General features: G+C 44.8%; 1 protein-coding gene across 3 annotated transcripts in view; it reads right to left on the reverse strand.

The window, feature by feature from the left end:
- Positions 1-27,591, reverse strand: part of LOC112246238 (copine-9-like) — a 145,467-nt gene that overhangs the window by 36,997 nt on the left and 80,879 nt on the right. For 2 of the 3 annotated variants that reach the window (XM_042324781.1, XM_042324783.1), the window contains 5 exons: positions 21,148-21,211; positions 16,300-16,403; positions 15,777-15,881; positions 14,853-14,894; positions 12,458-12,569 (listed from right to left, as the gene is read on the reverse strand). In XM_042324781.1, coding sequence (XP_042180715.1) covers positions 12,458-12,569; positions 14,853-14,894; positions 15,777-15,881; positions 16,300-16,403; positions 21,148-21,211 — 427 coding nt within the window. The remainder of the gene's footprint in view (positions 1-12,457; positions 12,570-14,852; positions 14,895-15,776; positions 15,882-16,299; positions 16,404-21,147; positions 21,212-27,591) is intronic. The other variant, XM_042324782.1, reaches the window with a different exon arrangement.

Genomic DNA, 27,591 nt, shown 5'->3' on the forward strand with positions numbered 1-27,591 from the left:
GGACTAGTAACAGGAAGGAAGATTATATACTGGGGCGGCAGGGTAGTCTAGTGGTTAGAGTGTTGGACTAGTAACAGGAAGGGAAGATTATATACTGGGGCGGCAGGGTAGTCTAGTGGTTAGAGTGTTGGACTAGTAACAGGAAGGAAGATTATATACTGGGGCGGCAGGGTAGTCTAGTGGTTAGAGTGTTGGACTAGTAACAGGAAGGAAGATTATATACTGGGGCGGCAGGGTAGCCTAGTGGTTAGAGTGTTGGACTAGTAACAGGAAGGAAGATTATATACTGGGGCGGCAGGGTAGTCTAGTGGTTAGAGTGTTGGACTAGTAACAGGAAGGAAGATTATATACTGGGGCGGCAGGGTAGTCTAGTGGTTAGAGTGTTGGACTAGTAACAGGAAGGAAGATTATATACTGGGGCGGCAGGGTAGTCTAGTGGTTAGAGTGTTGGACTAGTAACAGGAAGGGAAGATTATATACTGGGGCGGCAGGGTAGTCTAGTGGTTAGAGTGTTGGACTAGTAACAGGAAGGGAAGATTATATACTGGGGCGGCAGGGTAGCCTAGTGGTTAGAGTGTTGGACTAGTAACAGGAAGGGAAGATTATATACTGGGGCGGCAGGGTAGTCTAGTGGTTAGAGTGTTGGACTAGTAACAGGAAGGGAAGATTATATACTGGGGCGGCAGGGTAGTCTAGTGGTTAGAGTGTTGGACTAGTAACAGGAAGGAAGATTATATACTGGGGCGGCAGGGTAGTCTAGTGGTTAGAGTGTTGGACTAGTAACAGGAAGGGAAGATTATATACTGGGGCGGCAGGGTAGTCTAGTGGTTAGAGTGTTGGACTAGTAACAGGAAGGAAGATTATATACTGGGGCGGCAGGGTAGTCTAGTGGTTAGAGTGTTGGACTAGTAACAGGAAGGAAGATTATATACTGGGGCGGCAGGGTAGCCTAGTGGTTAGAGTGTTGGACTAGTAACAGGAAGGAAGATTATATACTGGGGCGGCAGGGTAGTCTAGTGGTTAGAGTGTTGGACTAGTAACAGGAAGGGAAGATTATATACTGGGGCGGCAGGGTAGTCTAGTGGTTAGAGTGTTGGACTAGTAACAGGAAGGGAAGATTATATACTGGGGCGGCAGGGTAGTCTAGTGGTTAGAGTGTTGGACTAGTAACAGGAAGGGAAGATTATATACTGGGGCGGCAGGGTAGCCTAGTGGTTAGAGTGTTGGACTAGTAACAGGAAGGAAGATTATATACTGGGGCGGCAGGGTAGTCTAGTGGTTAGAGTGTTGGACTAGTAACAGGAAGGGAAGATTATATACTGGGGCGGCAGGGTAGTCTAGTGGTTAGAGTGTTGGACTAGTAACAGGAAGGGAAGATTATATACTGGGGCGGCAGGGTAGCCTAGTGGTTAGAGTGTTGGACTAGTAACAGGAAGGGAAGATTATATACTGGGGCGGCAGGGTAGTCTAGTGGTTAGAGTGTTGGACTAGTAACAGGAAGGGAAGATTATATACTGGGGCGGCAGGGTAGTCTAGTGGTTAGAGTGTTGGACTAGTAACAGGAAGGGAAGATTATATACTGGGGCGGCAGGGTAGTCTAGTGGTTAGAGTGTTGGACTAGTAACAGGAAGGAAGATTATATACTGGGGCGGCAGGGAGTCTAGTGGTTAGAGTGTTGGACTAGTAACAGGAAGGAAGATTATATACTGGGGCGGCAGGGTAGTCTAGTGGTTAGAGTGTTGGACTAGTAACAGGAAGGAAGATTATATACTGGGGCGGCAGGGTAGTCTAGTGGTTAGAGTGTTGGACTAGTAACAGGAAGGAAGATTATATACTGGGGCGGCAGGGTAGTCTAGTGGTTAGAGTGTTGGACTAGTAACAGGAAGGAAGATTATATACTGGGGCGGCAGGGTAGCCTAGTGGTTAGAGTGTTGGACTAGTAACAGGAAGGAAGATTATATACTGGGGCGGCAGGGTAGTCTAGTGGTTAGAGTGTTGGACTAGTAACAGGAAGGGAAGATTATATACTGGGGCGGCAGGGTAGTCTAGTGGTTAGAGTGTTGGACTAGTAACAGGAAGGAAGATTATATACTGGGGCGGCAGGGTAGTCTAGTGGTTAGAGTGTTGGACTAGTAACAGGAAGGGAAGATTATATACTGGGGCGGCAGGGTAGTCTAGTGGTTAGAGTGTTGGACTAGTAACAGGAAGGAAGATTATATACTGGGGCGGCAGGGTAGCCTAGTGGTTAGAGTGTTGGACTAGTAACAGGAAGGAAGATTATATACTGGGGCGGCAGGGTAGTCTAGTGGTTAGAGTGTTGGACTAGTAACAGGAAGGAAGATTATATACTGGGGCGGCAGGGTAGTCTAGTGGTTAGAGTGTTGGACTAGTAACAGGAAGGAAGATTATATACTGGGGCGGCAGGGTAGCCTAGTGGTTAGAGTGTTGGACTAGTAACAGGAAGGAAGATTATATACTGGGGCGGCAGGGTAGTCTAGTGGTTAGAGTGTTGGACTAGTAACAGGAAGGGAAGATTATATACTGGGGCGGCAGGGTAGTCTAGTGGTTAGAGTGTTGGACTAGTAACAGGAAGGAAGATTATATACTGGGGCGGCAGGGTAGTCTAGTGGTTAGAGTGTTGGACTAGTAACAGGAAGGAAGATTATATACTGGGGCGGCAGGGTAGTCTAGTGGTTAGAGTGTTGGACTAGTAACAGGAAGGGAAGATTATATACTGGGGCGGCAGGGTAGCCTAGTGGTTAGAGTGTTGGACTAGTAACAGGAAGGAAGATTATATACTGGGGCGGCAGGGTAGTCTAGTGGTTAGAGTGTTGGACTAGTAACAGGAAGGAAGATTATATACTGGGGCGGCAGGGTAGCCTAGTGGTTAGAGTGTTGGACTAGTAACAGGAAGGAAGATTATATACTGGGGCGGCAGGGTAGTCTAGTGGTTAGAGTGTTGGACTAGTAACAGGAAGGGAAGATTATATACTGGGGCGGCAGGGTAGCCTAGTGGTTAGAGTGTTGGACTAGTAACAGGAAGGAAGATTATATACTGGGGCGGCAGGGTAGTCTAGTGGTTAGAGTGTTGGACTAGTAACAGGAAGGAAGATTATATACTGGGGCGGCAGGGGTAGTCTAGTGGTTAGAGTGTTGGACTAGTAACAGGAAGGAAGATTATATACTGGGGCGGCAGGGTAGTCTAGTGGTTAGAGTGTTGGACTAGTAACAGGAAGGAAGATTATATACTGGGGCGGCAGGGTAGTCTAGTGGTTAGAGTGTTGGACTAGTAACAGGAAGGAAGATTATATACTGGGGCGGCAGGGTAGTCTAGTGGTTAGAGTGTTGGACTAGTAACAGGAAGGAAGATTATATACTGGGGCGGCAGGGTAGCCTAGTGGTTAGAGTGTTGGACTAGTAACAGGAAGGAAGATTATATACTGGGGCGGCAGGGTAGCCTAGTGGTTAGAGTGTTGGACTAGTAACAGGAAGGGAAGATTATATACTGGGGCGGCAGGGTAGTCTAGTGGTTAGAGTGTTGGACTAGTAACAGGAAGGAAGATTATATACTGGGGCGGCAGGGTAGTCTAGTGGTTAGAGTGTTGGACTAGTAACAGGAAGGAAGATTATATACTGGGGCGGCAGGGTAGTCTAGTGGTTAGAGTGTTGGACTAGTAACAGGAAGGGAAGATTATATACTGGGGCGGCAGGGTAGTCTAGTGGTTAGAGTGTTGGACTAGTAACAGGAAGGGAAGATTATATACTGGGGCGGCAGGGTAGTCTAGTGGTTAGAGTGTTGGACTAGTAACAGGAAGGGAAGATTATATACTGGGGCGGCAGGGTAGTCTAGTGGTTAGAGTGTTGGACTAGTAACAGGAAGGAAGATTATATACTGGGGCGGCAGGGTAGTCTAGTGGTTAGAGTGTTGGACTAGTAACAGGAAGGAAGATTATATACTGGGGCGGCAGGGTAGCCTAGTGGTTAGAGTGTTGGACTAGTAACAGGAAGGAAGATTATATACTGGGGCGGCAGGGTAGCCTAGTGGTTAGAGTGTTGGACTAGTAACAGGAAGGAAGATTATATACTGGGGCGGCAGGGTAGCCTAGTGGTTAGAGTGTTGGACTAGTAACAGGAAGGAAGATTATATACTGGGGCGGCAGGGTAGTCTAGTGGTTAGAGTGTTGGACTAGTAACAGGAAGGGAAGATTATATACTGGGGCGGCAGGGTAGTCTAGTGGTTAGAGTGTTGGACTAGTAACAGGAAGGGAAGATTATATACTGGGGCGGCAGGGTAGTCTAGTGGTTAGAGTGTTGGACTAGTAACAGGAAGGGAAGATTATATACTGGGGCGGCAGGGTAGTCTAGTGGTTAGAGTGTTGGACTAGTAACAGGAAGGGAAGATTATATACTGGGGCGGCAGGGTAGTCTAGTGGTTAGAGTGTTGGACTAGTAACAGGAAGGGAAGATTATATACTGGGGCGGCAGGGTAGTCTAGTGGTTAGAGTGTTGGACTAGTAACAGGAAGGGAAGATTATATACTGGGGCGGCAGGGTAGCCTAGTGGTTAGAGTGTTGGACTAGTAACAGGAAGGAAGATTATATACTGGGGCGGCAGGGTAGCCTAGTGGTTAGAGTGTTGGACTAGTAACAGGAAGGAAGATTATATACTGGGGCGGCAGGGTAGCCTAGTGGTTAGAGTGTTGGACTAGTAACAGGAAGGAAGATTATATACTGGGGCGGCAGGGTAGTCTAGTGGTTAGAGTGTTGGACTAGTAACAGGAAGGGAAGATTATATACTGGGGCGGCAGGGTAGTCTAGTGGTTAGAGTGTTGGACTAGTAACAGGAAGGAAGATTATATACTGGGGCGGCAGGGTAGTCTAGTGGTTAGAGTGTTGGACTAGTAACAGGAAGGAAGATTATATACTGGGGCGGCAGGGTAGTCTAGTGGTTAGAGTGTTGGACTAGTAACAGGAAGGAAGATTATATACTGGGGCGGCAGGGTAGTCTAGTGGTTAGAGTGTTGGACTAGTAACAGGAAGGAAGATTATATACTGGGGCGGCAGGGTAGTCTAGTGGTTAGAGTGTTGGACTAGTAACAGGAAGGGAAGATTATATACTGGGGCGGCAGGGTAGTCTAGTGGTTAGAGTGTTGGACTAGTAACAGGAAGGAAGATTATATACTGGGGCGGCAGGGTAGCCTAGTGGTTAGAGTGTTGGACTAGTAACAGGAAGGAAGATTATATACTGGGGCGGCAGGGTAGTCTAGTGGTTAGAGTGTTGGACTAGTAACAGGAAGGGAAGATTATATACTGGGGCGGCAGGGTAGTCTAGTGGTTAGAGTGTTGGACTAGTAACAGGAAGGGAAGATTATATACTGGGGCGGCAGGGTAGTCTAGTGGTTAGAGTGTTGGACTAGTAACAGGAAGGGAAGATTATATACTGGGGCGGCAGGGTAGTCTAGTGGTTAGAGTGTTGGACTAGTAACAGGAAGGAAGATTATATAGCAGGGTAGTCTAGTGGTTAGAGTGTTGGACTAGTAACAGGAAGGGAAGATTATATACTGGGGCGGCAGGGTAGTCTAGTGGTTAGAGTGTTGGACTAGTAACAGGAAGGAAGATTATATACTGGGGCGGCAGGGTAGTCTAGTGGTTAGAGTGTTGGACTAGTAACAGGAAGGGAAGATTATATACTGGGGCGGCAGGGTAGTCTAGTGGTTAGAGTGTTGGACTAGTAACAGGAAGGAAGATTATATACTGGGGCGGCAGGGTAGTCTAGTGGTTAGAGTGTTGGACTAGTAACAGGAAGGGAAGATTATATACTGGGGCGGCAGGGTAGTCTAGTGGTTAGAGTGTTGGACTAGTAACAGGAAGGGAAGATTATATACTGGGGCGGCAGGGTAGTCTAGTGGTTAGAGTGTTGGACTAGTAACAGGAAGGGAAGATTATATACTGGGGCGGCAGGGTAGTCTAGTGGTTAGAGTGTTGGACTAGTAACAGGAAGGGAAGATTATATACTGGGGCGGCAGGGTAGTCTAGTGGTTAGAGTGTTGGACTAGTAACAGGAAGGGAAGATTATATACTGGGGCGGCAGGGTAGTCTAGTGGTTAGAGTGTTGGACTAGTAACAGGAAGGAAGATTATATACTGGGGCGGCAGGGTAGTCTAGTGGTTAGAGTGTTGGACTAGTAACAGGAAGGGAAGATTATATACTGGGGCGGCAGGGTAGTCTAGTGGTTAGAGTGTTGGACTAGTAACAGGAAGGGAAGATTATATACTGGGGCGGCAGGGTAGTCTAGTGGTTAGAGTGTTGGACTAGTAACAGGAAGGAAGATTATATACTGGGGCGGCAGGGTAGTCTAGTGGTTAGAGTGTTGGACTAGTAACAGGAAAGGAAGATTATATACTGGGGCGGCAGGGTAGTCTAGTGGTTAGAGTGTTGGACTAGTAACAGGAAGGAAGATTATATACTGGGGCGGCAGGGTAGTCTAGTGGTTAGAGTGTTGGACTAGTAACAGGAAGGGAAGATTATATACTGGGGCGGCAGGGTAGTCTAGTGGTTAGAGTGTTGGACTAGTAACAGGAAGGGAAGATTATATACTGGGGCGGCAGGGTAGCCTAGTGGTTAGAGTGTTGGACTAGTAACAGGAAGGAAGATTATATACTGGGGCGGCAGGGTAGTCTAGTGGTTAGAGTGTTGGACTAGTAACAGGAAGGGAAGATTATATACTGGGGCGGCAGGGTAGTCTAGTGGTTAGAGTGTTGGACTAGTAACAGGAAGGAAGATTATATACTGGGGCGGCAGGGTAGTCTAGTGGTTAGAGTGTTGGACTAGTAACAGGAAGGGAAGATTATATACTGGGGCGGCAGGGTAGTCTAGTGGTTAGAGTGTTGGACTAGTAACAGGAAGGAAGATTATATACTGGGGCGGCAGGGTAGTCTAGTGGTTAGAGTGTTGGACTAGTAACAGGAAGGGAAGATTATATACTGGGGCGGCAGGGTAGTCTAGTGGTTAGAGTGTTGGACTAGTAACAGGAAGGGAAGATTATATACTGGGGCGGCAGGGTAGTCTAGTGGTTAGAGTGTTGGACTAGTAACAGGAAGGGAAGATTATATACTGGGGCGGCAGGGTAGTCTAGTGGTTAGAGTGTTGGACTAGTAACAGGAAGGAAGATTATATACTGGGGCGGCAGGGTAGTCTAGTGGTTAGAGTGTTGGACTAGTAACAGGAAGGAAGATTATATACTGGGGCGGCAGGGTAGTCTAGTGGTTAGAGTGTTGGACTAGTAACAGGAAGGAAGATTATATACTGGGGCGGCAGGGTAGTCTAGTGGTTAGAGTGTTGGACTAGTAACAGGAAGGAAGATTATATACTGGGGCGGCAGGGTAGTCTAGTGGTTAGAGTGTTGGACTAGTAACAGGAAGGAAGATTATATACTGGGGCGGCAGGGTAGTCTAGTGGTTAGAGTGTTGGACTAGTAACAGGAAGGAAGATTATATACTGGGGCGGCAGGGTAGTCTAGTGGTTAGAGTGTTGGACTAGTAACAGGAAGGGAAGATTATATACTGGGGCGGCAGGGTAGTCTAGTGGTTAGAGTGTTGGACTAGTAACAGGAAGGGAAGATTATATACTGGGGCGGCAGGGTAGTCTAGTGGTTAGAGTGTTGGACTAGTAACAGGAAGGGAAGATTATATACTGGGGCGGCAGGGTAGTCTAGTGGTTAGAGTGTTGGACTAGTAACAGGAAGGGAAGATTATATACTGGGGCGGCAGGGTAGTCTAGTGGTTAGAGTGTTGGACTAGTAACAGGAAGGAAGATTATATACTGGGGCGGCAGGGTAGTCTAGTGGTTAGAGTGTTGGACTAGTAACAGGAAGGAAGATTATATACTGGGGCGGCAGGGTAGTCTAGTGGTTAGAGTGTTGGACTAGTAACAGGAAGGGAAGATTATATACTGGGGCGGCAGGGTAGTCTAGTGGTTAGAGTGTTGGACTAGTAACAGGAAGGGAAGATTATATACTGGGGCGGCAGGGTAGTCTAGTGGTTAGAGTGTTGGACTAGTAACAGGAAGGAAGATTATATACTGGGGCGGCAGGGTAGTCTAGTGGTTAGAGTGTTGGACTAGTAACAGGAAGGGAAGATTATATACTGGGGCGGCAGGGTAGTCTAGTGGTTAGAGTGTTGGACTAGTAACAGGAAGGGAAGATTATATACTGGGGCGGCAGGGTAGTCTAGTGGTTAGAGTGTTGGACTAGTAACAGGAAGGAAGATTATATACTGGGGCGGCAGGGTAGTCTAGTGGTTAGAGTGTTGGACTAGTAACAGGAAGGAAGATTATATACTGGGGCGGCAGGGTAGTCTAGTGGTTAGAGTGTTGGACTAGTAACAGGAAGGGAAGATTATATACTGGGGCGGCAGGGTAGTCTAGTGGTTAGAGTGTTGGACTAGTAACAGGAAGGAAGATTATATACTGGGGCGGCAGGGTAGTCTAGTGGTTAGAGTGTTGGACTAGTAACAGGAAGGGAAGATTATATACTGGGGCGGCAGGGTAGTCTAGTGGTTAGAGTGTTGGACTAGTAACAGGAAGGGAAGATTATATACTGGGGCGGCAGGGTAGTCTAGTGGTTAGAGTGTTGGACTAGTAACAGGAAGGGAAGATTATATACTGGGGCGGCAGGGTAGTCTAGTGGTTAGAGTGTTGGACTAGTAACAGGAAGGGAAGATTATATACTGGGGCGGCAGGGTAGTCTAGTGGTTAGAGTGTTGGACTAGTAACAGGAAGGAAGATTATATACTGGGGCGGCAGGGTAGTCTAGTGGTTAGAGTGTTGGACTAGTAACAGGAAGGGAAGATTATATACTGGGGCGGCAGGGTAGTCTAGTGGTTAGAGTGTTGGACTAGTAACAGGAAGGGAAGATTATATACTGGGGCGGCAGGGTAGTCTAGTGGTTAGAGTGTTGGACTAGTAACAGGAAGGGAAGATTATATACTGGGGCGGCAGGGTAGTCTAGTGGTTAGAGTGTTGGACTAGTAACAGGAAGGGAAGATTATATACTGGGGCGGCAGGGTAGTCTAGTGGTTAGAGTGTTGGACTAGTAACAGGAAGGAACTGGGGGGAAGTGGTTATGTTGGACTAGTAACAGGAAGGGAAGATTATATACTGGGGCGGCAGGGTAGTCTAGTGGTTAGAGTGTTGGACTAGTAACAGGAAGGGAAGATTATATACTGGGGCGGCAGGGTAGTCTAGTGGTTAGAGTGTTGGACTAGTAACAGGAAGGAAGATTATATACTGGGGCGGCAGGGTAGTCTAGTGGTTAGAGTGTTGGACTAGTAACAGGAAGGGAAGATTATATACTGGGGCGGCAGGGTAGTCTAGTGGTTAGAGTGTTGGACTAGTAACAGGAAGGGAAGATTATATACTGGGGCGGCAGGGTAGTCTAGTGGTTAGAGTGTTGGACTAGTAACAGGAAGGGAAGATTATATACTGGGGCGGCAGGGTAGTCTAGTGGTTAGAGTGTTGGACTAGTAACAGGAAGGAAGATTATATACTGGGGCGGCAGGGTAGTCTAGTGGTTAGAGTGTTGGACTAGTAACAGGAAGGGAAGATTATATACTGGGGCGGCAGGGTAGTCTAGTGGTTAGAGTGTTGGACTAGTAACAGGAAGGAAGATTATATACTGGGGCGGCAGGGTAGTCTAGTGGTTAGAGTGTTGGACTAGTAACAGGAAGGGAAGATTATATACTGGGGCGGCAGGGTAGCCTAGTGGTTAGAGTGTTGGACTAGTAACAGGAAGGGAAGATTATATACTGGGGCGGCAGGGTAGCCTAGTGGTTAGAGTGTTGGACTAGTAACAGGAAGGAAGATTATATACTGGGGCGGCAGGGTAGCCTAGTGGTTAGAGTGTTGGACTAGTAACAGGAAGGGAAGATTATATACTGGGGCGGCAGGGTAGTCTAGTGGTTAGAGTGTTGGACTAGTAACAGGAAGGGAAGATTATATACAGGAGGGTAGTCTAGTGGTTAGAGTGTTGGACTAGTAACAGGAAGGGAAGATTATATACTGGGGCGGCAGGGTAGTCTAGTGGTTAGAGTGTTGGACTAGTAACAGGAAGGGAAGATTATATACTGGGGCGGCAGGGTAGTCTAGTGGTTAGAGTGTTGGACTAGTAACAGGAAGGAAGATTATATACTGGGGCGGCAGGGTAGTCTAGTGGTTAGAGTGTTGGACTAGTAACAGGAAGGGAAGATTATATACTGGGGCGGCAGGGTAGCCTAGTGGTTAGAGTGTTGGACTAGTAACAGGAAGGGAAGATTATATACTGGGGCGGCAGGGTAGCCTAGTGGTTAGAGTGTTGGACTAGTAACAGGAAGGGAAGATTATATACTGGGGCGGCAGGGTAGCCTAGTGGTTAGAGTGTTGGACTAGTAACAGGAAGGGAAGATTATATACTGGGGCGGCAGGGTAGCCTAGTGGTTACAGTGTTGGACTAGTAACAGGAAGGTTGCAAATTCAAACCCCCGAGCTGACAAGGTACAAATCTGTCGTTCTGCCCCCTGAACACCCACTAAGAGTGGCCTCTAACATTAATGCAGGCCGTCATTGAAAATAAGAATTTGTTCTTAACTGACTTGCCTAGTTAAATAAAGGTAAAATAAAATTAAAAAATAAAACAGATTGATACAGATGTCTTAGAAAAGAGGACTGTTTGATTTCACCATATCGTTCAGAGTATGTACTGTAGGTGTGGTAAGGAAAGAAATTGGACCGAATCTAACATTTTATATTATAAGAGATGGAAGACAGATGAAAAATAACTATTTTTATAGCGGGGATATTTGAGTGTAGTCGTAACATTCGGAAATTGGGAAACTTGAATGGGAAAATCACAAAAATGCTTCACTGCTCATCTCATTATTAAAGATACAATATGACAAACAGTTGTAATATAGGAAGCTGAGGATGTGTCCTTAAAGTTGCAATATGTAACTTTTTGGGCGACCCAACTAAATTCACATAGAAATGTGAGTTATAGGGGTGGCAGGTAGTCTAGTGGTTAGAGCGTTGGACTAGTAACTGAAAGGTTGCAAGATCGAATCCCTGAGCTAACAAGGTAAAAATCTGTAGTTCTGCCCAGTCGAAAGAGTAACATACTGCCCAGTTAACCCACTGTACCTAGGCCATCATTGAAAATAAGAATGTGTTCTTAACTGACTTGCCCAGTTAAATTTTTAAATAATGCTTTCTCTATGGAAGCAGTAAAGGTGCACTATTTCTATGCTTTTTACTTTTGGTTTTACGCACAAGCTTCAAACAGCTGAAAATATAATATTTTTGGTTATGGAAAATATATTAGATGGTACAATGACTCTCTAAAATATTGTTTTGTTTTGCTTGTTTTGTCACATAAACTGAAATTAGGCAAACTGCAGCTGTACATAGTCTATTGGTAAATAGCCCACCCATTTTCACCTACCTCATCCCCGTACTGTTTTTATTTATTTACTTTTCTGCTCTTTTGCACACCAATATCTCTACCTGTACATGACCATCTGATCATTTATCACTCCAGTGTTAATCTGCAAAATTGTAATTATTCGCCTACCTCCTCATGCCTTTTGCACACATTGTATATAGACTCCCCCCTTTGTTTTCTACTGTGTTATTGACTTGTTAATTGTTTATTCCATGTGTAACTCTGTGTTGTCTGCTCACACTGCTATGCTTTATCTTGGCCAGGTCGCAGTTGCAAATGAGAACTTGTTTTCAACTAGCCTACCTGGTTAAATAAAGGTGAAATAAAAAAATAAAAAAAACTATTCACATTTTTTGCAACCAGGAAATGGTGGAGCAATTTCTGCACCTTTAAAAAGTACAGTCAGTTGAAAATGTCCTACATAGAGAGACACAATATAAACCTTTTAATAAATGCTCACCCCTATGAGCAAAATACATTTTTATTTTTATTTATTTTTTATTTTATCCCCAATTTCATGGTATCCAATTGTTTAGTAGCTACTATCTTGTCGCTACAACTCCCGTACGGGCTCGGGAGAGACGAAGGTTGAAAGTCATGCGTCCTCCGATACACAACCCAACCAAGCCGCACTGCTTCTTAACACAGCGCGCATCCAACCTGGTGCACGATGAGACAAGGATTTATTTCCCTACCGGCTAAACCCTCCCTAACCCGGGCGACGCAAGGCCAATTGTGCGTCGCCCCACGGACCTCCCGGTCGCGGCCGGTTACGACAGAGCCTGAGCACGAACCCAGAGTCTCTGGTGGCACAGCTGGTGCAGCAGGACAGCGCCCTTAACCACTGCGCCACCCGGGAGGCCAAAATACATTTTTTTTTTTTAAATGTATTTTTCAGCTGAAAATATTTTTCATCATCTTGTGCTCACTAGGATACATGCTTAAGTGTTGCAGGCTGTAAGTGTTCCCTGTTCTTTTCTTTTTTTACCTCATAGACGTTGAACTGGCTCTGGCCTCTGGAGAATTCTCTGTAGCTGGTGGTGAACTCGCCAATGAAGTCATGACTGTGGGAATAGTTGCGAGAGTAACACCTGCAGCATCTGAAAGAGTACCATACTGAAGGAAACACCAACCCCGGCCCCTCATCTTCATCTAAATAGCAACACCTAAAGCCAAATAGGACATGCCTGCTTTCAATCCACATGTCCTATTTAGAGAGGAAGCCCCATCAGTAGCCACCATCAGTGAAGAAGGAAGGGAAAGAGGACAGAGAGATGGAGGGAGGGAGGCAGTCTACACTCCCATTCCCTTAATAAAAAAGGGGACAGAGATGGAGGAAGGAGGTCAACACTCATATTCCACTCATAAAGAAGAGGACAGAGAGGAAGGGAGAGTGGGAAGGAGATATGGAGGGAGGGAGGAGGTCAACACTCATATTCTACTCATAAAGAAGAGGACAGAGAGGAAGGGAGAGTGGGAAGGAGATATGGAGGGAGGGAGGAGGTCAACACTCATATTCCACTCATAAAGAAGAGGACAGAGAGGAAGGGAGAGTGGGAAGGAGATATGGAGGGAGGGAGGAGGTCAACACTCATATTCCACTCATAAAGAAGAGGACAGAGAGGAAGGGAGAGTGGGAATGAGATATGGAGGGAGGGAGAAGGTCAACACTCATATTCCACTCATAAAGAAGAGGACAGAGAGGAAGGGAGAGTGGGAAGGAGATATGGAGGGAGGGAGGAGGTCAACACTCATATTCCACTCATAAAGAAGAGGACAGAGAGGAAGGGAGAGTGGGAAGGAGATATGGAGGGAGGGAGGAGGTCAACACTCATATTCCACTCATAAAGAAGAGGACAGAGAGGAAGGGAGAGTGGGAAGGAGATAATGGAGGGAGGGAGAGGACAGATAAAGAAGAGGACAGAGAGGAAGGGAGAGAGGGAAGGAGATATGGAGGGAGGGAGGGAGGGAGGGAGGAGGTCAACACTCATATTCCACTCATAAAGAAGAGGACAGAGAGGAAGGGAGAGAGGGAAGGAGATATGGAGGGAGGGAGGAGGTCAACACTCATATTCCACTCATAAAGAAGAGGACAGAGAGGAAGGGAGAGAGGGAAGGAGATATGGAGGGAGGGAGGAGGTCAACACTCATATTCCACTCATAAAGAAGAGGACAGAGAGGAAGGGAGAGTGGGAAGGAGATATGGAGGGAGGGAGGAGGTCAACACTCATATTCCACTCATAAAGAAGAGGACAGGAGGAAGGGAGATGGGAGGAGATGGAGGGAGGGAGGAGGTCAACACTCATATTCCACTCATAAAGAAGAGGACAGAGAGGAAGGGAGAGTGGGAAGGAGATATGGAGGGAGGGAGGAGGTCAACACTCATATTCCACTCATAAAGAAGAGGACAGAGAGGAAGGGAGAGTGGGAAGGAGATATGGAGGGAGGGAGGGAGGAGGTCAACACTCATATTCCACTCATAAAGAAGAGGACAGAGAGGAAGGGAGAGTGGGAAGGAGATATGGAGGGAGGGAGGGAGGAGGTCAACACTCATATTCCACTCATAAAGAAGAGGACAAAGAGGAAGGGAGAGAGGGAAGGAGATATGGAGGGAGGGAGGAGGTCAACACTCATATTCCCTTTCATAAAGAAGGGGACAGAGAGATGAAGGGAGGGGGAGAGAGGGAGGGAGAGTTGGAGGGAGATGAAGAGAGATGGATGGAGATGAAGGTAGGGAGAGATGGAGGGAGGTCAACACTCACATTTCCCGCATAAAGAAGGAACAGAGAAATGGAGGGAGAGGGATGGAGGGAGGGAGAGAGGAAGAGAGAGATGAAGGGAGGGAGAGAGGAAAAGAGATATGGAGGGAGGAGGTCAACACTCATATTCCCCCCATAAAGACGGGGACAGAGATGGAGGGAGGGAGAGAGAGAGAGTGATATGTACACTCTCCATTCTGATATCACATCTGACTTTTTAAAGTTCCAGTCAGTTATTTGTGGTTGTGTGTGCTAACCCTAAACCAGAACCTTATGAGATAGAGTCCCCCATTTTGAGATTCCCCTCCAGAGAAAGGACGAGGGATGACATTTGAGGGAGATTTGGAGCGTCTGATTGTAAATGAAATGGATGAAGGATGAAACGAGAGGGAGTGGAAGAGAGAATAGAGAGAGAGAGAGAGAGAGAGAGAGAGAGAGAGATGGAGGGAGGGAGGGAGGGAGGGAGGGAGGGAGGGAGGGAGGGAGGGAGGGAGGGAGGGAGGGAGGGAGGGAGGGAGGGAGGGAGGGAGGGAGGGGGAGGGAGGGAGGGAGGGAGGGAGGGGGTATAGAGCGAGAGAGAGAGAGGGAGAGTAGAGAGAAAGAGAGAGACAGAGAGAAAATTACCTTCCATTTCGGTCCCAATCATACACATCCACCTTGACCGTCCTGGAGAGAGGGAAGATAAGAGAGAAAGATGAGAATCACAGAGAGGTGTGTGTGTGCGTGTGTGTGTCTGTGTGTGTTCCAAGTCAGTGATATATGAGGCATACAGTAGTTCACCCACCAACTACGAAGAATTGTTCAAACATTATTCTCAAATGGTCACACAGATGCATTTTCACTCACCTTAAAGGATTTTACCCAGTCAAACGTATTATGTAAATAGAAAACAATATACTGTTTATTGAATTAATTAACGTTATAATATGTTTAATTTGTGTGAATCACAATTCACAAGTATATCAAAAGCTGTATCCACTAGCAATACATTCCAAAGTAATAGTGTGTGTTTGTGTGTGGATGTGTTTGTGTGTGTTTGATAACCCGAGATAAACTAAACATCGTGGAACCTCCATGTTGGTCCCAATAACACCAGTGCTGGCCTCTGAGACAATATGGCCGACTGCTGGCATTATTCTGACCACCACAGAGCATTATGGGTACAGTAGTACATCATGCTACAGCAACATTCCAAAATCATCAGTATTGAGGGCAGACAGGACTTAGTCCCACAGTCTTGCCAATGGCTCAGCAAGCAAGGTGCTGGCAACATCAGAGTTTGATTCTGGCATGGACCATACTGGAGAATATACTGCTGTAGCCTATTCTCATTTTTACATTGCTTCTTTTTTGTGTCCTTTACCAGCGCTTTGTGATTCTCTCTGTAATGGAAAGCACAATGAAATAAATACATATTTATAATTTATTAGGTTGCTTTGGATGAAAGCTTCTGCTGAAATTCCCCAAAATGGCTAATGTGGTCATCTCTTTGCCTTGGGGGCTAAGTGACTTTTGACCTATGCTGTTGGCTGTCTGTGTGTCACTCACCTATCATAGTCTCCGTTACAGAGTGCTCGTACAGGGATGGTGAAGGGCTGCCAAACAGGGTTCAGAGTATTCTTTATTACCTCTGTCTTATGGCAGATGGTGAACCTATTGTACACAGCAAACACAAGGAGCTCTGACTACAGATACTGTACAGGGATGGAAAGGTATTAACCACAAATACCAAAGAATATGGTGAACCAACAGAAATAGAATGACTTATAAGGGTACAGTCGAATGGCCGTGGTCTGAGGGGCTATCCCCCCGCTTCTAGTAATTATATTTGTATGGACATGAAGAAATTCCTGATGCCAGTGATGGCAAACGAGAGGCTCATTTCAACGTCTATGAAGTGGGTACAGAGCACACACAAAGCATAGCGCTATCAACCACAAACACCAAGGAAATGAAAGCGTTGTTTTCTCCAAAATCAACATTTTGACAGATGTGATACATAACAGACGATGTGGGAAGTTAACTCATCTTGATACACACGCATGCCCACCACACAGACAAACACACTCACGTTCCGTCTTCATTGCTGCGGTAGAAGACTAGGAAGGGATCTGACTTGCCGAAGAAGTCTTTTTTGTCCAGCTTGTTGGCACACAACTGCATAGTGGCAATGTCCTGAAAGAAAAGACAAGTCTCAGACAAGTCTAAACATTAAACCAAGGTGGTGGTATTAATCAGAAAAGTTCAAGTCTGGGCTGTGGTTGGGCCACAAGGAAATTCAGAGACGTGTCCCAAAGCCACTCCTGCGCTGTCTTGGCTGTGTGCTTAGGGTCACTGTCCTGTTGGAAGGTGAACCTTCGCCCCAGTTTGATGTCCTGAGCACTCTGGAGCAGGTTTCATCAAGGATCTCTCTGTACTTTGCTCCATTTATATTTCTCTCGATCCTGACGAGATGAAAAACATCTCCACAGCATGATGCTGCCATCACCATGCTTCACAGTAAGGATGATGCCAGGATTCCTCCCCATGTGACGCTTGGAATTCAGGCCAAAGAGTTCAATCTTGGTTTCATCAGACTAGAGAAACTTGTTTGAGTCTGAGTCCTTTAGGTGCCTTTTGGCAAACTCCAAGCAGGCTGTCATGTGCCTTTAACTGAGGAGTGGATTTCATCTGGCTACCATAAAGGCCTGATTGGTGGAGTGCTGCAAAGATGGTTATCCTTCTGGAAGGTTCTCCCATCTCCACAGAAGAACTCTGGTGCTCTGTCACCCCCCTGACCAAGGCCCTTCTCCTGTGAGTGAGTGATTGCTCAGTTTGGCCGGGTGGCCAGCTCTAGGAAGAGTCTTGGTGGTTCCAAACTTCTTCCAGTTAAGAATGATGGAGGCCACTGTGTTCTTGTGGATCTTCAAGTCTGCAGAAATGTTTTGGTACCCTTCCCCAGATCTGTGCCTCGACACAATCCTGTCTCTGACGTGTACTGTCAACTGAAGGGAACTCAATATAGACAGGTGTGTGCCTTTCCAAATCATATCTAATCAATTGAATTTACCACAAGTGGACTCCAATCAAGTTGTAGAAACATCTCAAGGATGATCAATGGAAACAGGATGCACCTGAGCTCAATTTGAGTCTCATAGAAAAGGGTCTGAATACGTATAAGGTTTTTCTGTTTTTAATTTGAATAAATTTGCAAAAATTTCCAAAAACCTATTTTAACATATTCAAATATAAAAATGTTGCTTTTTAACTATTTTTACAACCAAGTGTTTATGATAAAGGTTGATTCTTGTTTGGAAATGGTTTAGGGGTTGACAGGTTGGATTCAGCAACAAATCAACGCACTTTCTATCACCATACTATAGCCCTTGTCTGCAGTCAAATCACCAAATCGCCCTCTAGTGGCCTCAAGGGTGGAATATTATTCATATTTTTCTTAATTTGATAATAATTTTTTTTTTTAAATTAAACCTGCAGAAAATCCGGCGTTTCTATGTCAAACGTTTTTGTTATATTTCAGTCTTCTGTGATGTATATAAAGCGTAATCTTGGGATACAACCTAAAATTGAATACATTTCAACTCTATATCTGACATGGTATAGGTGTCTTCTTTTTTTAAGCCCATTAGTAACCATGTAATAAGATAAAGAGTACCAATAAACGTAATGGTAAAAGTCACTGAAAGTTTTAAGCTAAAGCTGCATTAAGTAACCTTTTGGGCGACCTGACCAAAGCATGTAGAAATGTGAGTTATAGATCTGTCATTCTCATTGAAAGCAAGACTAAGTAGCGGAAGATATGTTCTGTGTGTGCTATTTCTATGCTTTTCACACTTAAGTTTTGTTTTTGCATCTTTTACTTTCAGTTTTGTACACCGGTGTTCAATTGAGCTGAACATAATATAGTTTGGATTATTGAAAAGACATTGCACAGTGGTTTATAAGGTACAATACATTCTCTACACTGCTGGTTTTGTCACTAACTGAAATTAGGCAAACTATTAGAATTTTAGCAATCAGGAAATGTCGGAGCGATTTCTGCATATTGCATCTCTAACAAGTATGCTGTTAACATCCATATTCATCATATTTCACAGGGAAACCTCTGAGAAAGCCAAAACAAAAGTCTCTACCGAGGTGGAGCAGCTCAACCATTTAAATAGAATAGAATAGATAGACCATCACAGAACATTGACTTGAATGTGTATTACCGTTTTAGTAACTACATTTTTATGAGCCTGACATCCTGTGGAAATCACATCTTTAGGAGATCTGGGCGAGGTAGCAGAGTAAACACAACATTTAATCTAGCATGCAGCATGCCCCTTCCTTTCTTTGTCTGTAATGAATGATACACTTTACTATATTCTCTATGTTTGATGATACAGAACTTAACTATGCATTCACAAGTTTTCAGAGCCCTATCCCGATACCCCCAATAGAGATGGAATGAGAATAATACTTCATCTCAATGGGTATTCCTCTGTTTTCTCCTCATTCATTAGACAAATCATTCCCAGGAAGTCAAACTGTGTGTGTGTGTGTGTGTGTGTGTGTGTGTGTGTGTGTGTGTGTGTGTGTGTGTGTGAGTGAGTGAGTGAGTGAGTGAGTGGTGGTGAGTGAGTGAGTGAGTGGTGGAGTGAGTGAGTGAGTGAGTGAGTGAGTGAGTGAGTGAGTGAGTGAGTGAGTGAGTGAGTGAGTGAGTGAGTGAGTGAGTGAGTGAGAGAGACATAATAACGGAACATAACCTGTCTCTAATTATTCACCCACCAAGAAAAAGAGGAAAACATTTGAGATAGAGAGAGAAATAATTCATAAATGAGTGGAATCGTCACTGTCGTTGTTCACTGTCTGGATGTATATTTACGCCAATATTGTTGTCTGCATTACCTGACAGAATGATAATCTTTCACTGCCTGTGCCCCAAATGGCACCCTATTCCTGACATAGTGGGGCCCAAAGGGTTCTGCTCACAAGAAGTTTGCTATGTAGTTAATAGGATCCTTTTGGGACATTACCACAATTTTATATTCTGTCATGATGCTGAAGGCATCTAGCCTAAAGTACAGATATGACCTAGTAGAGATATGATCTAGCCTAAAGTACAGATATGACCTAGTAGAGATATGACCTAGCCTAAAGTACAGATATGACCTAGTAGAGATATGCTCTAGCCTAAAGTACAGATATGACCTAGTAGAGATATGATCTAGCCTAAAGTACAGATATGATCTAGTATAGATATGATCTAGCCTAAAGTACAGATATGACCTAGTAAAGATATGAACTAGTAGAGATATGATCTAGTAGAGATATGACCGAGTAAAGATATGAACTAGTAGAGATATGAACTAGTAGAGATATGATCTAGTAGAGATATGACCTAGTATAGATATGATCTAGTAGAGATCTGTCTTAGTATAGATATGATCTAGTATAGATATGATCGAGCAGAAATATGAACTAGTAGAGATATGACCGAGTAAAGATATGAACTAGTAGAGATATGACCTAGTATAGTGTCTCAGACTCTATTTATGCTGCATTTATGCTCAGTATTTATGCTGCATTAGTTTATGTGTCGGGGGGCTAGGGTCAGTTTGTTATATCTGGAGTACTTCTCCTGTCTTATCCGGTGTCCTGTGTGAATTTAAGTATGCTCTCTCTAATTCTCTCTTTCTCTCTTTCTTTCTCTCTCTCTTTCTGAGGACCATGCCTCAGGACTACCTGGCATGATGACTCCTTGCTGTCCCCAGTCCACCTGGCCGTGCTGCTGCTCCAGTTTCAACTGTTCTGCCTCTGATTATTATTATTTGACCATGCTGGTCATTTATGAACATTTGAACAGCTTGGCCATGTTCTGTTATAATCTCCACCCGGCACAGCCAGAAGAGGACTGGCCACCCCTCATAGCCTGGTTCCTCTCTAGGTTTCTAAAAATCTCCCTCGTGGCAACATTTCCCACATCCCCATGAAGACTATTTTAAATGTAGGGATTAGGTTTAGGGTTAGAATCAGGGTAAGGGGTTAGTGGTTAGGGTTAAGAGTTAAGAGTCAAGTTTAGGTTTAGATTTAGATTAGGTATTAAGGTTAGGGTTAGTGTTAGGTTCAGGGCTTAGTGGAAATAGGATTTTGAATGGGAATCAATTTTATGTTCCCACGAGGATAGAAGAACAAACAGTTTTGAAAAAAGTACCCAACTGTCATACTTGAATAAAAGCAAAGAAACCTTCGTAGGAAATGGCTAGTAAAATTGAAAGTCACCCTGTAAAATACTACTTTTAAAAAAAAGTAAAAGTCTAAAAGTATTTGGTCTGAAATATACTTAAGTATCAAAAGTAAAAGTACAATTATAAATCGTTTCATATTCCTTACATTAAGCAAATCAGAAGGCACCATTTTCATGTTATTTTAATGTACGGATAGCCAGTGGCACACCAACATTCAGACATTATTTATAAACAAAACATTTGTGTTTAATGAGTCTGTCAGATCAGAGGCAGTAGGAATGACCAGGGATGTTCTCTTGATAAGTGAGTGAATTGGACCATTTTCCTGTCCTGCTAAGCAGTCAAAATGTAACGATTTCTTTTGGGTGTCAAGGAAAATGTATGGAGTAAAAAGTACAATATTTTCTTTAGGAATGTAGTGAAGTAAAAATAAAAGTATCAAAAACAGAAATAGTAAAGTAAAATACAGATACCCTAAAAAACGACTTAAGTAGTACTTTAAAGTATTTTTACTTAAGTACTTCTCAAGTACTTTACACCACTGAGAACAAAACGTGTGTGTGTGTGTGTGTGTGTGTGTGTGTGTGTGTGTGTGTGTGTGTGTGTGTGTGTGTGTGTGTGTGTGTGTGTGTGTGTGTGTGTGTGTGTGTGTGATAACCAGAGATAAACTAAACAATGTGTGTTTTACTGACCCTGCAGTTACTCAGTTCCTCGGCAGTGAATATGATGTTCCCACACTTCTTCCCTGGGATCCCACTGGAGAGAGAGACAGTTCAGGAGGAGAAAAGAAAGAAATACAAAAAAATTATACGTACTGGTTTCGGGACCTGTGTGGGTGATTTGTGTACATAATTAGCTATTGTAATGCATGTGGAATGGATCTATTAGTGTGCCTCTCTGTACGCAATCATGTGTACATGGTATGGAAGGTAGAGACGTTGATTAAAATAGATATGGACACACACCATAGCTCACCTCATGCTAACAGTTGTGGTCTAAATGGTCAATCCTGATACCTTTACTACTGCACCTTCAGACTCCAAATCAACAGGTCAGAAAACAGCCCATCACTCCACATTAGCACACCACATAATACACCCAGTGGAAGAGGCCTGACCTCAGATCAGATTTTGGGATGACTAAATTATCTTTCATATAAACAGACCTGGGCAGTCCAGGGAGATTCTTCTCCTCCTTCACACATGTTCTGCATCCCCAATGGCACCTTATTCCCTATATAGTACACTACTTTTTACCAGAGCCCATAAATAGGGAATAGGGTGCAATATGGTACGCAATCATAGAAAAAAGATGAGGGGTTACCATTCAATCCAATCAGACCAATTATTTTTAGGGCCTATCGGAGTTTCTATCAAATGATGTATGAGGTGATCAGGGAATTATAATGACATTAGATTGAAAAATGGAGGCTGGACGGGCTGGTGTTAAGAGGGGAATCCCTATTTAACAAGGGGGAAGCTTTTACATTTCTGGTAATGCTATTGATCAATTTGTTGTGAGCCATGGTTTGGGAATAGTTTCATTAGACGTGTGTCAACGACAGAGAGAGGATTAGAAGCATCAGGTTTCGCTTCCCAAGAAGATAATTTATATAGAAAAACAATTCACAATGTTTGACCTTTTAATGGCGCCAGACCAAGGCTCTGCAAGATATCAGTTTGTCTCCATGGATGGTTTGTTCCTCAAGGTTCTGTTTTAGGACCACTATTATTTTCACTATATATTCTACCTCTTGGTAATGTCATCCGGAAACACAATGTCAACTGCTATGCGGATGAAACACAGCTGTACATTTCGATGAAACATGGTGAAGCACCAAAATTACCTACCATGGAAGCCTGTGTTTCAGACATAAGGAAGTGGATGGCGGCAGATGTTTTATTTTTAAACTCAGACAGAACAGATGCTAGTTCTAGGTCCCAAGAAACAATGAGATCTGCTGTTGGATATGACAATCTTTAAGGTTGTTCAGTCGTCTCAAATAAAACTGCGAAGGACCTCTGCTTTACTCTGGACCCTGATCTCTCTTTTGACGAATATATCAAGAATATTTCAAGGACAGCTTTTTCCATTTTCGTAACATTGCAAATATCAGAAACCTTTTGTCGAAAAACGATGCAAGAAAAACTAACTCATACTTTTGTCACTTCTAGATTAGACTACTGCAATGCTCTACTCTCCAGCTACCAGGATAAAGCACTAAATACACTTCAGTTAGTGCTAAACACAGCTGCTAGAATCTTGACTAGAACCAAACAGTTTTATCATATTACTCAATTACTAGCCTCTGGCTTCCTGTTAAGGCTAGGGCTGATTTTAAAGTTTTACTGCTAACCTACAAAGCATTACATGGGTTTGCTCCTACCTATCGCTCTGAGTTGATCCTGCCGTACATATCTACACGTACGCTACGGTCACAAGACGCAGGCCTCCTTATTGTCCCTAGAATTTCAAAGCAAACTGAAGACTCATCTCTTCAGTAGGTCCTATGATTGAGTGTAGTTGGGCCCAGGGGTGCGAAGGTGAACGGCAAGGCACTGGATCGACGAACCGTCCTTGCTGTCTCTGCCTAGCCGGCTCCCCTCTCTCCATTGGGATTCTCTGCCTCTGACAGTATTGCGGGGGCTGAGTCACTGGCTTACTAGTGCTCTTCCATGCTGTCCCTAGGAGGTGTTTCACTTGAGTGTGTTGAGTCACTGATGTGATCTTCCTGCCCGGTTCTGCGCCCCCTCTGGCTCGTGCGGTGGAGGAGATCTTCGTGGGCTATACTCAGCCTTGTCTTAGGGTAGTAAGTTGGTTGATATCCCTCGTCGGATTGGGCCACAGTGTCCCCCGACTCCCCCATCTCAGCCTCCAGTATCTATGCAGCAATAGTCTATATGCCGGGGGGCTAGGGTCAGTCTGGTATAGCTTGTGTAATTCTCGTGTCTTATTTGGTGTCCTGAGTGAATTTAAATATGATTTCTCTAATTCTCTCTCTCCCTCCCCTCCCAGAGGACCTGAGCCCTAGGACCATGTCTCAGTCCACCTGGTCGTGCTGCTGCTACAGTCTTCTGCCTGCGGCTATGGAATCATGACCTGCTCACCAGACGTACTACCTTGTGCCGGACCTGCTGTTTTTGACTCTCTCTCTCTCTCTCTCTACCTGCTGTCTCAAAAGGTTGAGACCTGCTATCTCTCCGATTTGGTCCTGCCGTACATACCTACACGTACGCTATGGTCACAAGACGCAGGCCTCCTAATTGTCCCTAGAATTTCTAAGCAAACAGCTGGAGGCAGGGCTTTCTCCAATAGAGCTCCATTTTTATGGAATGGTCTGCCTACCCACGTAAGAGACGCAAACTCGGTCTCAATCTTTAAGTCTTTACTGAAGACACATCTCTTCAGTGGGTCATATGATTGAGTGTAGTCTGGCCCAGGAGTGGGAAGGTGAACGGAAAGGCTCTGGAGCAACGAACCGCCCTTGATGTCTCTGCCTGGCCGGTTCCCCTCTTTCCACTGGGATTCTCTGCCTCTAACCCCATTACAGGGGCTGAGTCATGCGTCACTTGAGTGGGTTGAGTCACTGATGTGTTTATATCCTTCCTGTTTGGCCCTGTCCGGGGGTGAGACCCCTCCTGTCTCAGCCTCCAGTATTTATGCTGCAGTAGTTTATGTGTCGGGGGGCTAGGGTCAGTTTGTTATATCTGGAGTACTTCTCCTGTCCTATTCGGTGTCCTGTGTGAATTTAAGTGTCCTCTCTCTAATTCTCTCTCTCTTTCTTTCTCTCTCTCGGAGGACGTGAGCCCTAGGACCATGCCTCAGGACTACCTGACATGATGACTCCTTGCTGTCCCCAGTCCACCTGGCCGTGCCGCTGCTCCAGTTTCAACTGTTCTGCCTTATTATTATTTGACCATGCTGGTCATTTATGAACATTTGAACATCTTGGCCATGTTCTGTTATAATCTCCACCCGGCACAGCCAGAAGAGGACTGGCCACCCCACATAGCCTGGTTCCTCTCTAGGTTTCTTCCTAGGTTTTGGCCTTTCTAGGGAGTTTTTCCTAGCCACCGTGCTTCTACACCTGCATTGCTTGCTGTTTGGGGTTTTAGGCTGGGTTTCTGTACAGCACTTTGAGATATCAGCTGACATACGAAGGGCTATATAAATCAATTTGATTTGATTTTGATTTGATTTGATTGGTTGATATTTATATTGGTATGAATCTGCTTCCATGAGATTGTGAAGTAACAATGGTTGACACAACATTCAGAATCAGAACAAGTTGACAAACGGTCAAATCCATCATGTAATTGAATGATTTGCTCCTTCCACTTGACATTGCATTATACATCCTCTAAGAGATAGGATGATTAACATGCTTGCTGTGAGATCTAAGGGTGTTGTCGTAAACACCCTTGCCACACACCCACACACACCTGTCGGGTTGACAGCCTCTTTACAAGGCTGTCCACAATGTTTACAAAGCCCTTGAAACTTCTCTACCCAGCATTCCAGGTCTTCTGTATTCTCTGCTAAGCCACTGTGACAGCCTGATTACTTCACAAGGGCACACTCAGATTTAGTTGCTGTCAGGAAAGACACCCTAATACCCTTGGTTCTGTTAAACACACACGTACGCACGTATAAGCACAAACCCACACATACACACACATGCACAAACAAACAAACACACACAACCTTGACCTCCTCCACCTCCTTGTAAGTACAGTCACACCGGCATTGAGATGAGAGGCAGGTAAAAACTCAGACAGCAGCCATCCAAACCATAATTAATTCACGTGATTTTTTCCTTCCTCTTATTTTTTTAAATAATCTTTGCCTCCTTCCATCCTTCCTCGTTTACAAGAAGCCCTAATGTTGATGATATATGAGCTGCCTTGCGTCTCGACTTCTAATGACTTCCACATGTAGCATGTTAACATGAGGCCTTCCTTTGACATTCAACACGTCCCAATTCTCCACCCCTCTCCTGAAGTGTGCACTTGAACACTCACTCCCTGTTATGGATTTAAAAATCTTAGGAATGGTTTAAGTATTGGCTAGTGGGATTTTTCCACCATTGCAAGTGCACACTTCTGGAAAAAGGATGAGAATCAAGACATAGCCAGTCTCTCACCCCCAGGCCCAATTCAAACACTACCTGAAAGGCTGGATGTCTCTATTGATGCCTTGTGAAAATGGTTTCATCCAGAGGCGCAACTTTGGATTAAAAAATGTGGTGGACATAACTTTATAAACACTAAAAAATCCAGTCGGATAAACACTCCAAACAGCCTACCTGACCACTCAGAGGCATCCGCATGGTCCTAAAGCACACAGCTGCCTTGTTTTGTATCACATTCCAATGATAAAACTGGGGGGGGGGACAAAAATTGAAAGTTAAGGCCCTGGTTTCATCTCAGGGATATAGTGTGGAACTACAGCACAGCAGGTAATAGAGATGATCAATATGAGAAAAAATCAATACGTCATGTCATTTTAGCATGCAGAACAACAGATTTGTCAGGTAGGGGGGGTTTGAACTTGCAACCTTCCGGTTACTAGTCCAACGCTCTAACCACTAGGCTACCCTGCCGCCCCAGGTTAGTATTGTGGAGTAACTGCAATGTTGTTGATCCATCCTCAGTTTTCTCCTATCACAGCCATTACATTCTGGAACTGTTTTAAAGTCACCATTGGCCTCATGGTGAAATCCATGAGCGGTTTCCTTCCTCTACGGCAACTGATTTAGTAAGGATGCCTGTATCTACCAATACTGTAGGTGGCCTTCTTTGCGATGCATCGGAAAACCTCCCTGGTCTTTGTGGTTGAATCTGTGTTTGAAATGCACTGCTCGACTGAAGGACCTTACAGATAATTGTATGTGTGGAGTACAGAGATGAGGTAGTCATTCAAACATCATGTTAAGCACTATTAGTGCATACAGAGTGAGTCCATGCAACTTATTATGTGACTTATTAAGCACATTTTAAGTTCTGAACTTATTTAGGCTTGGCGTAGCAAAGTGGTTGAATACATATTGACTCAAGACATTTCAGCTTTTCATGTTTAATTAATTTGTAAACATTTCTAAAAACATAATTCCACTTCGCATTATGGGGTATTATGTGTAGGCCAGTGACACTTCATTTCATCAAAATATCTTCATCTTTTTAAATAACAGTCATCATTTGGGGCAAAGTTGGGGTTTTGTTAGCAAACTTGTCATGTTTTTTCACACCGAGACTGATGTGAACAGGTCTGAATACAACAAGTAAAAGAATTTCATTTTGGTTTGAGTGTGTTTAGTTTGACCTGTAGATTAAAAACCACCTACGCACTTTAGCAATATTATTCAAGTCCGGACACTCAGAAGATCACACCTATGTGAGAATGCTGTTCATCGACTACAGCTCGGCATTCAACACCATAGTACCCTCCAAGCTCGTCATCAAGCTCGAGACCCTGGGTCTCGACCCCGCCCTGTGCAACTGGGTACTGGACTTCCTGACGGGCCGCCCCCAGGTGGTGAGGGTAGGCAACAACATCTCCTCCCCGCTGATCCTCAACACTGGGGCCCCACAAGGGTGCGTTCTGAGCCCTCTCCTGTACTCCCTGTTCACCCACGACTGCGTGGCCATGCACGCCTCCAACTCAATCATCAAGTTTGCGGACGACACAACAGTGGTAGGCTTGATCACCAACAACGACGAGACGGCCTACAGGGAGGAGGTGAGGGCCCTCGGAGTGTGGTGTCAGGAAAATAACCTCACACTCAACGTCAACAAAACTAAGGAGATGATTGTGGACTTCAGGAAACAGCAGAGGGAACACCCCCCCATCCACATCGATGGAACAGTAGTGGAGAGGGTAGCAAGTTTTAAGTTCCTCGGCATACACATCACAGACAAACTGAATTGGTCCACTCACACAGACAGCATCGTGAGGAAGGCGCAGCAGCGCCTCTTCAACCTCAGGAGGCTGAAGAAATTCAGCTTGTCACCAAAAGCACTCACAAACTTCTACAGATGCACAATCGAGAGCATCCTGGCGGGCTGTATCACCGCCTGGTATGGCAACTGCACCGCCCTCAACCGTAAGGCTCTCCAGAGGGTAGTGAGGTCTGCACA

Source organism: Oncorhynchus tshawytscha, linkage group LG07 (genome assembly GCF_018296145.1).
Source record: "Oncorhynchus tshawytscha isolate Ot180627B linkage group LG07, Otsh_v2.0, whole genome shotgun sequence".
In the NCBI taxonomy this organism is placed as follows: Eukaryota; Metazoa; Chordata; class Actinopteri; order Salmoniformes; family Salmonidae; genus Oncorhynchus; species Oncorhynchus tshawytscha.